The following is a 13,786-nucleotide window of genomic DNA, read 5'->3' as shown; positions in this document are numbered from 1 at the left end:
AAAGTGCATTATAATCATGTCTATATAGAATTATCTATAGATAATTATATATAGATAATCTAAAAAATATGCTTTCAAAGATATAGAGAGCTTTATAGTATTTTATAATACTTATCTATAATGTAATAAAGATAAGTATTCTTACAAATTTAAACATATTGTTAATTCAATATATATTCACTATATTTCAGTGTTGTTTTAACATTTTAGATCATTAAAATTAATTTAAAAGTTTATTTTATATGTATTATTATAGAATCTTTTGAGATCTTAAAAGAAAAGTTGCATCATTATCACTCTTGTTTTTTTTTTTTTTTTGTTAAAATAAAATTTCAGGTACATACTTTTCATCCATTATACTTCTTCACTAATGTTTCCAACGCCCTGGGAATACATAAAGGACACAATATTTCTGGTTTAGTAGTTTGAGATAACATTTTTCCTAAGTACTGAGCTGTACATGGAAGAACTAACGATTCGGATGTCAATAATTCGGTTTCCATCATTGGAATTATTTCATTTTTATATGCAGATAATGGAAAATGATGTCCACACGTAAATATCATTGTATCTTCTTCAGTTTCGAGAAATCGATATACTTCATCCGGATCCTAATTTTAAATAAAAAAATTTTTATAAAAATGATTATTGATTTAAATGACGTAAATATATTTTTAAAAAAATAATATTTTATAAATATAAAATTTACCTTAATATGTACAAACGATTTAGAATCATGAATATTAGAAGATACAGTGCTTAGAACTCCTTCCATCATTTGCTTTGAAGTATTATTTCCACTTGAGCCTGGATATCCAGTCAATGGTGGACCAAATTGATCAGCCGTTAAAGAAGATAACAATTTAATCAATTCAGGCATAGGTTGATCTAAAAAATTTTTAATAACATAATATAAAAAATAATTTTTTATTCTATACATAATATTCTAAAAAAAAAAATAAATAAATAAAATTTCTTACCTTGATCTATATGATGTAGTAACATGGAACATATTTGAAAACAAAATTTAATAGAAAAATAATCAATTGCAATAAAGCTTTTGACTTTTGTATCATTTTTATTTATATCCAAATATTTTTCCATTATTTCTTGGCTATAAAAATATTTAATATTTTAATAATAAATTATATTATCTCAAAAAATATACTAAATACGTATAAAGAACTTACCAAAATAATAATAATCCAAGGGGATAAAAAATTGATTGAATGTGTTCTAAAAATATGTTTTCTATTGTTTGTATAACTAAATCATGTTCAATCCAAAAATCAAGTGCATCTTGTAATATTTTACATTTGATAATATCTGTTTCATTTTCCATTTCATTTAAAAAAAATTTAATCACTTTTATAGCTTCATTGGTTATATTATTTTGCCAAAATTGTGTAATTTTTTTTTCATTAAATGTTCCACTATTTTTAGGTAACTGATCCAATGTTTTTTTCATAGAGAAAATTTCTGATTTATCTTCAGTGAATTTTTCTATTTTTTCTTGTTTTCGTAATTGATTTTCTTTCAAAATAAGATTTTCCACCCATTCCTCCGAATCAGAACTAGCATCAGAATCAAAACTATCTTCAAAAATTCCTGTAGATGTATTTTCACATTTAACATCTTTGCATAATTCTTCTAATCCTCCTTGACAGTCAAATGTGTACAATTCTTGTTGAAGTAATTGAAGACTATTCAATGATTTGCTGGCAGGAATTTTCATTTTGTTTTTTGCGGCGCAATCCTTAACAGAATCAATCAGATTCTTCTCTACTTGTCTGTTGAAAAGTTCGGTATTTTTTCTAACATGTTTTAATGAAGATTTCTTTAAATCAGACTCTTCAGTAGATTTTTGTTCCATTTCTTCACATAAATTTTCAGATTTCACTTTTGAGCAAGATTGAAGACTCAATAAATGTAAAATTTTTAATTGATAAGAAAATGCTTCAGAAATATTATGTTGCAGTAGAGCAATTTTTGAGCAAGCTTGGTAATTTCCTAATTCAATACACTACAAATAAAAGTAAAGTTAAAGTTAATTAAAAAATAAACTATAAAAAATTTTATTTATTTATAGTTATAAATATATACTTTAATAAAGTTAATTTCTTCAAAAAAATTATGTAAAATAATAAAAAACAAACCTTCTCTATAATTTTCGAAGAATCATACAAACCAGAGAAATATTCTAATGCATAATGTAATGTCAACTCTCCTGGTGATTTTTCAATAACACTTAAAGGACAAATAGTACCTGCCAAAGAAGATATGTCATAACTTTGATAAGAAATGATGGGAGCGGGGATATTAGGAACTTGAGTAGGCACATCCAAAGCTACATGCGATGCGTGAGGAAGCCGTACAACTCGTTTTTTAATTAATACAAGTTTATCATCCGTATCACGCATATCTTTTGCAGGAAGTCGGCCTAATTGTGCTCTACTGTTATTACCCCAAGCTAAAACTGTACCTCCTGAAAGAGAATATAATAAAAAATGAAAATTTTATGTATAATAGAATCTGAAACTTATTTAATATAAAAGAAAATGATTTTAAACTAATTTAAAAATCTGTATTTACAAGCTTAATAAAATACTAGAATTTATATATTTAAATATTATATACTTAATGTTTATTTTAAATATAAAATTTATCTTTTAAAACTTTTTTAACATTTGTTATTGTATACTTATAAAACAATATATTAAATACCTGGTTGAATAGCAATTGTATAATCATATCCACAGTAAACTCCAACAGTTTTAATTATAGCGTTTATTTTTTCTCTAGATTCATTATTTTCCGATTTAATTTCATTGTGTACATTTCCGTTCTTCTCACTCGTAATATTTTTTATACTATCATCTATTTCTTGCTCTTCTCCTACACGTTTATAAGCATTATGCCTTGGAGGTACTTGTGCAAAAATCGAAACAGGATTATAACAAAGTGGAGTAGGAATCGGAACTTCTCTTCTACTACCATTGCCTATTTGTCCATCTAAATTCCTACCCCATGTATAAAGTGATCCATCTTTTGTTACAAGAGCATTATGATGACAACCAGTTGATATCTGTTATAATTAATAAATTACAATAAAAAATTTCAAGATTTAACGAAGATTTTAAAATAACAAAAATGATAATGACTTTATTTGTGAATTAATTAAAAAATGAAAATTTTTATAACTGACCTGTATGATATTTCCTTTAACTAAACTAGTATCTACAATAGTTGGTTTTAAATGAGTTTGAGTCTCTTCAAGTGATCCGACATTTACATTTCTTAAGCACACATTATCTAATTGTTTTCTTCGCGATTCTGTATTAATTCCACTTTTCGCTTGTGCATTTTTATTTTGTGCATCATTTTCTAAAACTTCTTCATTTGTATCATTCATATTTGTGGAATCTGCAACTTTTTCGAACTCATCAATATTTTCTAACTGTTTTATATCTCGTTGTTCCAATATTCGAGTCCGCTTTTGTGTTTGTGCTTGCAATCGAAGAACTTGAGGACTAGCACCCCAGATATATAACTTATTTGTACAACTAACTGCAAGCTAAACAAAATGATAATATTGACAATTATTGACATTATATAATTTATTTTTATTAATTTTTTTTAATATAATAAATGATTTTATAAAATTTTTTACTTACATTATGAAAATATCCAGTTGCAATAAGAATTATTCTTTCTGATAATGAAACTTTTATTGGCACTGAGCTTTTAATATTATTGCCCACACCTAATTGTCCAAAAATATTACAACCAAATGCATATATAATACCTTCTGTTGAAAGAGCCAATGTATGTGCATGACCGGCAGTAATAAAACGTATAACTATACCAAGTAAAGATGTAACTAATGTAGGAGTCATTTTTTTATCAGTATTACCATGACCTAATTGACCATGAACACCCCAACCCCATGTAAATACTCTTCCATCCGAAGTTAATGCAACAGAATGATATTGTCCAGCTACTGCATCAATAATAACTTCTTGAGCCAAAGAAGTAATCAATTCAGGAGTTGAGCATTGTAAAATTTTACCCAAACCCAATTGACCAAACTGACTTGATCCCCATGCATAAACGCCATTATTAGTTACTGCCAAAGTATGACAATGACCACAAGATACACTGAGAACCTCAATTTCCATTATCCAAAAGAAAGATATAACTTGAGGTGAACCATATCTTAATACAGATGGACCAGTACCTAATGATAATTAATGTAATGTAGAAGATAATTAAAAAATAGAAAAATATGTGTTTAATTATATATATATTCACCTAAACATCCTTGCACAGAACTTCCCCATGTATAAACATTTCCATTTCTGATAAGAGCAACATGAGAAAATCCTGCACACAATGGTCTTCTCTTGAAATCAGCACCAGAATTAGAATTGTTGTGATCCTATTTTAAATTACATAAATATATAATTATTTATTAAAACAAAACATTAAATAGCTTTTATCATATATAATAATTACCTTCTTAAGAGCTAATAAATCAATATTATATGTAGTAGATTCTTGATGTAAAATAGATTTTTTACAAATCAAAGTCAATAAAATTAGTAAAAAAGTTTCTATGATTTCTTCTATTAATGTATCAGCCTCATCCTATATGAAAAATAAAAATAAATATCAACTATGAATAATTAATAAATAATAATTATATATATGAATAATTAATTAATTAATTAATTAATAAAACATAAACTTACATTTTCCATGAGATCTATAGAATCACATTGACTAGATTGAGAACTATGCGAAGTAGCTCTATGACGTAATCGGCATCTTACTACTCTAGGTCTTATTACTGGATTCGTTGGATCGTATAGTGTTACTAATCTCTAAAAAATATTTATTATAATATAAAAACAAAATTATTTACATTATTGTATTATAAATATAATCTAAATCTTACTTGCAATACAAAAATTTGAGAATTTTGAAGATTATCAAGTATAAATGAAATGTGATTCCTAGCTAACTCAGGATATATTAACATTGCTTGCATTAGATTTGGTTCACTTATACATATTAATAAGCCATCTAAAATAAAATAAATATTTTATAAATATTTGTATAATTATTTCTTATTTTCCAATTTTTATAATTGTTATAATTATATATTACATGGTGTTGGTTGAAAATTGCTTATACTGAAATTATGTATTGTCCTCATAAGAATATCTAACATTTGTCCATAAAGACCTTTTTGTGTTGCTAAATGATGCAACACTTCCCATAAACACGTCTGTCCAGCGATGTTAACTGCTAATAACTCATCGTAAAAAGAATTTGTAGATAAAAAATATCTACAATTCAAATGATTTTTATTATATAATTTTCCTTAGAAAATTTATTAGTTATATCTAAAAAAAGTTTTAATTAAATGCTTACAAAAATTCTTTATATATAGCTTTGGACTTCTGAGATGAAATTCTAAGTGTCCGTTCAATAAAAGCTAAAACACATAAATTAGAAAGATGTATTCTTGGTGCAACAGGTAATTCACTAATAGCTGGAGAAGCTAAACAATGTGTTAGACAACGTAATAAATCTGCTGTATATCCAACAGATGCAAATTTTAACATGCTCTTCATTATTCTACACTGAAAAAAAAAAAATTATATAAAAATTAAAATATATCAATCTGTACTATTAGAAATTATATTATATATCTTTTTTATATTTACTTACTTTAGATAATTTATAACAAGCTACTGCACGTGGAAATTCTTTATTCATTAAAAGTATATCACCAGCTTGCTCTAATAATTGTTGTGCATTAATACCGAATATTATAGCTAATTTCGCTGCTTTTTCGAGTTCATTATTTTTTAATACTAATTCCATAAAAATTGATAATATTGATTTTCTATAAAACCAAAAAAAAAAAATAATTATTATAAATAATTATATTATTATTCATATATTATATACATAATTATTATTATATTAATAATTATTATATTATTATATATAATATAATTATTATATATTAAAGTAATAAAATATAATAAATATAATATTAACCTTAAAACAATTTTATATACAGAATGATTTGTTACAATTATACATGTATCCACATGAGGTAATTCAATTTTAATATCTTTTATTCCCTTTGGTAATGTATATTTATTTTTAATTTCTTCAGAAAGTATTGTTGGTGAATTATTTGTACAATCAATAGCTCTGTACACAGCACGTATTACTTCTTTACTATTTATTAAAGAAAAGTGACCAACAATGCACTCTGGATTAAATTTACCATTATCATTTCTACGAGTTTCAGATAATCTATCTGATATTACATACATTATACGTTGACTAACATCAGTAATAAAAAAAAATCGTTGAGTTAATAAAACATTTCTACATGATTCAAATACTTTATGTGCTGATAGAGGTACAGTAGTAAAATTAGGTCCATATACCTATAATTATAAAATTATTTTTATATTATATTTATTATTTCAATAAAAATTAATTATTTTTAATCAATAAGAATTAATTAATTAATTTCTATACCAATATTTGACTTGTAATAGAATGGTAACATGTATACAATTGATGTCCTTCCCTATCTAATTGAGACATTAGAAATACTTCTTTTGACATCACTTCTGGTGTTATTTGATTCTGATTTACTTCTGTAGAAGATTCAGAATTAATAGTTGTATTTTGAGTATTTCGATTATTTGTAATATCTGCAAAATAAATAAAATTTCATTAATAATCAACAATAAAGTTTGATTTCAACATCATATTATATAATATATATAACCATGATACTGCAAATTTTCTCCTAATGTCTGACTTTTTGTTTCTATTAACTTTTGTCTGAGTATTGCAAGTTTGTCCACAGATAATTGCTTGAGTCCTTGCAATCTAGATCTAGTAGAAGCAAATATTTTGGTATTATCATATATGTTATCATTTGTATGTAACGCATTATATGATTCTCCATTTTCCAAATGATGTAAACAACTATATGTACGCTGTTCTAAAAGTAATCTCCATTGTCTTCTGGATTGACTTGTTATCAGAAGAGATACAATGTCATTACTTTGGTCACGACAAATGTGTAGACTGATGATATTTCCCTTAATTTGTGTAACATTTGTTTGATGGCCAGTTTCAAGATTAATAAATATAATCTCTCCATATTCAGTTCCAATGATACCAATTTCAGCAGGTATTAATGTACTTTGCCACCATACTATTGCAGTAGGTCTAAAAATTTTAAATTATAAAAATAAAATAAAAAAAATATTAAATCATAAATGATTTCTATATATCAATTATGATATATACTTTGAATGAGATGATTGTGAACTAATAGAAGGAAAAGAAGTTATATCATCACTGGTCCATCTTTTATCTTTCTCACAATTTTCATCTACAAAGCACAGGGCAGGAATTATATATACAGATCCATCAACACTTGTAGATAACAACCATGATCCCATGGAATGAAAACATAAAGCTGAGATTTGTTTATGAGATCCTTGAAACCAAGGTATCCTTCTAATTATTGCAGTAGATGTTGAATTTTTTTTATAATATAAAAAAATTTCAGCATTTCCTGTTGTAAGTGCTAAAAATAATCTTTTTCCATATTCACATTGTGCACTATGTTGTATATTTGTTGCTTTAATTAAACATTGTAATTTAAATAGACTTTCTTCACTAAAATTTATCATTGGCTGAAAGCCTTCTGTGCCTATTTCTGCAATCATTATATTGAAAATGATAATTTTAATACTACCTGAAATATAAAATGATTTAAACAGATAAATTTTACCTGAAATTATCCATAAATTTAAAAAAAAATTTTATTAAAATATCATATATATAATATATATATATATATATATATATAAAAATACAAAAATATGTATTTACAATACTGATAATATAATTTATTTTCTCTTTTTATCAAATCCTAAATTTATAAAAAAAAAATTTTTATTAAAAATATCATATATTGTAAAAAAAAATACAAAAATGTATATTTATAATGCTTAAGTTAATATAATTTTTTCTCTCTTTTTATCAAATCTTAAATTTAAAATAAAAATTTATATATGTATATATATCAAATACCTAATGCATTAAAATCTACTTACAATATAAATTTAAAAAGTAAATAGATAGAAAAATTAATTATAAAATTCCACAAATTTAAGCATTTAAATCAATATAATTATTAATTTTAAATATATAATAAATTATTTATAACACGTAATCTAAACATGCAATATTTATATAACATGCAAAAATTTATATAACATTTATTATATTTCATTTACTATTACGATTGCAAGATATGTTAAACACACAAATCAAAAAGTTATTATGGGCTATTATACCTGTATTTATGCAATTGTAAAATAATACAATTGATGAGAAAATTTTGCCTATTAAGAAATTCTTTTTGCGCCAAAAAGAAATGATTGAAAAAGAAATCTAGAACAAATTTCACATTGCGCATTCCGTCGAAAACGTATTATTTTTTTCGCATATAAGATATTTTAAAAAACTGATTATTTACATCACATTTTTACAAAATTCTGCCGTCAAATTTCTAAACGTCAGAATATCAAGGTTAGATTGCATTATAATCAACAGTGCAGCCATTTGAAAAAATCAAAAACGCTAGTATATTATGTAAACTGACATTGATAATATTTGATATTGTAATTTTTTTCTAAATTATTCAATTAAAATTTAAGTAAATTTAATAGAAATTGTTAATATTTTGCTTAATTTTAGAAAATAATATTAAAAAGAATAATATCTATATATTTAAGTAATAATGAAATTGATAATTATGCACCATAGATTAAATATACAATAGATTTGCCATTCAATGCTCTAGAGATGCTGTTATTTCCCTAATTTTTATCATATTTTTTATTTTCTGTATTTATTTTTGCGCTTATTACAAATAAGATGTTAATAGAATATACTTTCATATGTGTTTTAATACTGCGTGTTTAATTTTACAATAAAAAATATTGATATAACTTTCTCAGTTTTCTAGAACTCAATGCAAAACAATCTCGCAAAATATACTATATTTTAATATAACGCGAGTTTATATATAAGCATTGTAATATCTTTATTGAATTTGAATAATTTTAAAAAATTCATATTCTTCTTAGTCAATGCTATTCATATACAAAATATTTTTTATAGGAAAACAATTCCTAATAATTTTCTACATAATTAAATGTTGGTAGTATTTGTATCATATTTCATATACTATTGTCATTTGAAGTACGCATCGAAAAATGGTGGATGATAGTAGGAATCGACAATTTAGTATTGAATATCTTAAATTTAAAGAGTTTTAAGTGAAACAATATATTATACATTTTACTTGTAACTCAAAACATTGAGAATGGGTTCAAATAAACGACATAAGACCGAGAAGAGCCGGGATACTAAGAAGAAGCGTCATCGTAGCCGTTCACGAAGTTATACGCCTGAACGTGAGAAATCGGAAAAACATAGGCATCACAAAAAGCATAGAAGGAAAGAACGCAAGGATTATGACAGCGATGGTTATTATCTGATTCATTCTTATTAAACTATACGAATATGTTGTACGATGGTTTTCTTAATATCGCGTATTTTATTATAAATTATATACCGCTTTGCAAATGTAATTGTTTATGAGCGGTTAGATAAGCTAAACTTTTAATTTATCTTCGTTGTTCCTCGTTCCTCATTCATCGTTTCGAAAGTAATATCGTGTTTTATCTGCGCAGAAATGTATTTATCGATTTCAAGTACAAGATTAAATAATTTGGAGGAAATCAAAGCAAATAATATATATACTTTGCATAGGTACATAAGCATTTACTATGATGAGCATACGATATTTAATATCAGTTAATACTGCGTTTATTTTATTTCAGTTGAAATAGTTAATGCACCTCCTCCACCAAAAATCTCTAAGTCTTCACATCCGTCAACACCTCCACCTCCTGAAATTTCTAAGCAGCATAGTCCTTCGCCAAGTAAAGGTGGAACACAAACTTCCTTATCTATTGAAGAAACTAATAAATTAAGAGCAAAATTAGGCTTAAAGCCATTAGAAATTGATAATGCTCCAAAAGATGATCCTAACAAAATTAAAGATGATTTGGGAGAATTTTATCATAAACCTGCTCCTGATGTTAATGAAAAATTAAAAACTCAGAAATTAAAGGAAAAAATTGGTACTCAAAAACAAAAGAGATTAATTGAGGCTAATTTAGCAAAAGTAAAAAGTTTAGGTGAATGTGATTCTGATGATGATACTAAAAATTGGGTTGATAAAAGCAGACGTTTAGAGGAAGAGAAGAAAAAAGCAGAAGAAAGGGTATTTTTAAAATGTTTTTATTTATACATTTAGTATAAATTTTTAATTAGTATTTTAATTTCTTCTCTTTTCACATAAGGCAAAAATGTTAGATCAATTAGATGAGGAATTTGGAATTGGAAATTTGGTTAAAGAAGAAATTCATGCTGCACGTAATTTGGCTTATACTGAAAAAAATTTAAAAGGCCTCAAAGTAGAACATAATATTGTAAGTATTTACATTTATATATAATTCTAAAATTTATAATAAATAAAATTGTTAAATAAATAATAGGATAAATTTGAAGAAGGCAAAACAGTCATCTTAACATTAAAAGATCAAGAAGTATTACAAGAAGGAGAAGATGTACTCGTTAACGTAAATATAACGGACGAGGAACGTTATCAACGCAATATTTTAAATAGATCTAAAAAGCCCGGTTATGATGCATACGATGACGATAATTTTGATGAGTTTGGTTTTCCAAAAAAAACAATTTTGGAAAAATATGATGAAGAAATTGAAGGAGAAAAAAAGGAAACTTTCACACTTGGAATTAATAATATTAAAGATGTTAAGCAAAATAAACTCGATTATGTTAAGCAACGTTTAGCGAATAAGCGGATAGAATCATTACATTTAGCAGAACCAAAATTAGCTAGCGAATATTATAATGAAGAAGAACTTGCGAAATTTAAAAAACCAAAGAAAAAGGTACTTCTTTGAAATATAATTTTAATGCCTTTTTTTGCATAAAATATAAATTAATATTTCATTATATTATTACAGGTTCGAAAGATTAGAAAAAAATTAAAAGCTGAGGATTTAATTCCTGAAGATAATGATTATCTTCGGGATCTTGGAAGTAGAAGAAGCAAACGAACAGATGATGTAAAAGATAATGATACTTTAGATATAGATGATTTAGAGGGTATTTATATTTTTATATAAATTATAATAGTTTTTTAATGTTTAATTTTCATAATTTTAATTATTTCATTGTTTAAAATTTTATAAATTCGTATCTTTTTATTCTAAAATCAAGCTCCTACTGAAGATCTTACTGGAATCAAATTGGAAGAAGATGATAAGGAATTGGAATTACAATTAGCATTGAAAAAAGCTCAACGATTAAAAGAATGGCAATCGTCAAGTATCGAAAAAGTTACAGAAACTATAAAACAAGAACCTGCAAGTTCAGAAGAAAATCAATCTGGAAATATTGTTCTTAATGCTACTGCAGAATTTTGTAGAACATTAGGAGATATTCCTACTTATGGTCTTGCTGGAAACAGAGAAGAGAATGGTCAGGAATTGATGGTATAAAATTTATTTTTATTTATTTATTTATTTTAATCTTACATATAATGTTATTTATATTTTTTCTTAATTTTTTTTTTAATAAAAACTATAATTTAATAGGACTTTGAAATGGATGGTGTTAAAGAAGAACCACCCGTGAACGAGGAAGAAGATGATGGTCGCGGTGCTTGGAATACCGTACATTTAGGTATCTCTCTCTTTAATATCTTTTTTTTTTCAGTGTTTTATTTATATACTTATTTATTTATATGTAAATATTTTTTATATTTTATAAATAGATGAAAGCACATCAGAACCTATAGCTATGGAAGCTGCGATTTTAGACGCAGAGCCTTCGCTTGGACATGGCGTTGGTGGAGCATTGAAACTAGCTATGAGCAAAGGTTATTTGCAAAAAGAGGACAGCAGTAGACCATCTGCATCTCGTTTTGCACACTTACAAGCTCAGAATTATTCGATAGAAGACAAAACTTATGGGTATGTATAGAACGTAACTATCGTTCAATAAAAGAAGCTTTCTTACATAGTTAAAAAAGAAACGAATGTAAAAAACATTCTTTTATTGAATGCATGAACCAAACGAATCTTGTTAGACGAGTCTCTAGTGAATTTCAAACTGTTAGTTAACAGTCATAAATAAGAGAGCTCAGATTTCGGTGCTCGGAAAATGGATGATCTACTACCGCAACAAGAGATTAACTACTTTGTCGGAGATGAAAGGCCTGAGAAGAGAGTAGGATTGATAGAGGTATGTTTATATTATGCGATTCTATTCCGAGCAAGATATGTATGGACGTTCTAGACAAGTTCACATATGAATTGAAATTGTATTAATTTAATGAATAAGAAAATTATATCTACTATATATACATCATTGACAGTAGAGATTTATATTATCATATTTTATATTTGCATGTTCAAATATGTAAAATTATTATAATAATCTTCAAAATATGAACTTTATGCATCTTCGTTTGAATTTTGATATTTATTGATATATGTTTTGCTAAATATATAATATATATATTATATATAATATATAAATATTATAATATATCTTTAAAAAAGATTATAATTAATAATAATTTAAAACAATATATTTATATATTTACATAATTAAATATAAAGAACATAACTTATTACGATAATTATATTGACTTGTTTAGATTCGTATTAATTTAATCGCATAATGTAATGTATCTTGGAAACTTAATAATTTTTCTGTTCGCGGTTAATTTCGAAACACCGAATTCCACGAGCTACTATCAATTTTTATATTTAAATAAAATTTAAAAATTATTTTTTATTTTTCTTCTTTTAGAGATGATGATAAATTTGGAAGAAGAGATCGTTTTAATGGTCCAACATCAGAATTTAAAGAAAAAGAAGGTTTCAAACCAAATGTTAAATTGGAATATATCGATGATGACGGCCACGTTTTAAGTGCAAAGGAAGCTTTTCGATATCTTTCACATAAATTCCATGGAAAAGGACCAGGAAAAAACAAGGTCGAAAATTTTCTATATTTTTCTCTTTCAATTCATAGAGAATAGGAATTAAACATAGTTTTATAATTTATAGGTCGAGAAACGAATGAAAAAAGCAGAACAAGAAGTTTTAATGAAGCGAATGTCTTCTACAGATACACCTCTAGGAACACTTAATTTATTACAAGCAAAGCAGAAAGAAACTCAATCTCCATATATAGTACTCAGTGGAAGCAAACAAATGCAAACGTAAAAAAATTTAATATTATTTCAATAAGTATCAAAAAATATTTTTTAACATGTTTTAATTAATTTTTTTTTTTTCAGGACTAGTATATCAAAGTCAAAACATTAAGTCAAAAAGCTTATTTCAATGAAAGTTGTATATAACATAGAAGCAAAAGAAATGTCTTATCGGTATACTTTTTCAAACAAATCAATAGATTAATCGTCGTAAAATGAATAATATTGCACATTTTTTCCTTTGATTTGTTAATCTACTTATATAATAATAAAACAATATTTGTGAGTTTATAAAGAAAATTAATTTTTGCGGGTTTTCCCTAATTTTCTGGATATTAATTT

General features: G+C 25.2%; 2 protein-coding genes across 4 annotated transcripts; one reads left to right on the top strand and one right to left on the bottom strand.

Moving 5' to 3' along the window:
* Positions 1-30: 30 nt before the first annotated feature.
* Positions 31-8,906, bottom strand: ca (RCC1 and BTB domain containing protein claret). Of its 2 annotated transcripts, XM_086909655.1 has the most exons (21): positions 8,412-8,906; positions 7,354-7,807; positions 6,824-7,272; positions 6,568-6,746; positions 6,073-6,473; positions 5,737-5,914; positions 5,437-5,648; positions 5,170-5,351; positions 4,958-5,085; positions 4,752-4,883; positions 4,516-4,647; positions 4,312-4,438; positions 3,675-4,237; positions 3,206-3,574; positions 2,725-3,085; positions 2,157-2,485; positions 1,191-2,023; positions 981-1,114; positions 710-888; positions 345-611; positions 31-269 (listed from the first exon to the last, which is right to left on the bottom strand). In XM_086909655.1, the coding sequence occupies exons 2-20, from the start codon at positions 7,776-7,778 to the stop codon at positions 348-350; spliced, it is 5,577 nt and encodes a 1,858-aa protein (XP_086765781.1). In that variant the 5' UTR covers positions 7,779-7,807; positions 8,412-8,906; the 3' UTR covers positions 31-269; positions 345-347. The 2 variants fall into 2 exon arrangements, with proteins under 2 accessions (XP_086765781.1, XP_003698590.2); XM_003698542.4 differs by lacking the exon at positions 31-269 and having other exon boundaries at positions 300-611.
* A 373-nt stretch (positions 8,907-9,279) lies between these two features.
* LOC100872986 (U4/U6.U5 tri-snRNP-associated protein 1) lies at positions 9,280-13,744 on the top strand. 2 transcript variants are annotated; one of them, XR_015292428.1, is made up of 12 exons: positions 9,309-9,608; positions 9,966-10,411; positions 10,491-10,619; positions 10,686-11,105; positions 11,181-11,322; positions 11,437-11,711; positions 11,814-11,901; positions 11,993-12,191; positions 12,338-12,462; positions 13,036-13,222; positions 13,296-13,450; positions 13,529-13,744. XR_015292428.1 is itself a non-coding variant. In XM_003698705.4 (11 exons), exons 1-11 carry the CDS (start codon positions 9,446-9,448, stop codon positions 13,554-13,556), a joined length of 2,232 nt encoding a protein of 743 aa, XP_003698753.3. In that variant the 5' UTR covers positions 9,280-9,445; the 3' UTR covers positions 13,557-13,744. The 2 variants fall into 2 exon arrangements, 1 of the variants encoding a protein (XP_003698753.3); XM_003698705.4 differs by lacking the exon at positions 12,338-12,462 and having other exon boundaries at positions 9,280-9,608.
* The last annotated feature ends 42 nt before the right edge of the window (positions 13,745-13,786 follow it).

Source organism: Apis florea, unplaced genomic scaffold (genome assembly GCF_048593485.1).
Source record: "Apis florea isolate Af1SG1 unplaced genomic scaffold, ASM4859348v1 contig_3158_pilon, whole genome shotgun sequence".
NCBI classification, from domain to species: Eukaryota; Metazoa; Arthropoda; class Insecta; order Hymenoptera; family Apidae; genus Apis; species Apis florea.
Note: the sequence above shows the minus strand (reverse complement) of the source record. Positions and strands in the feature narration are given on the sequence as shown.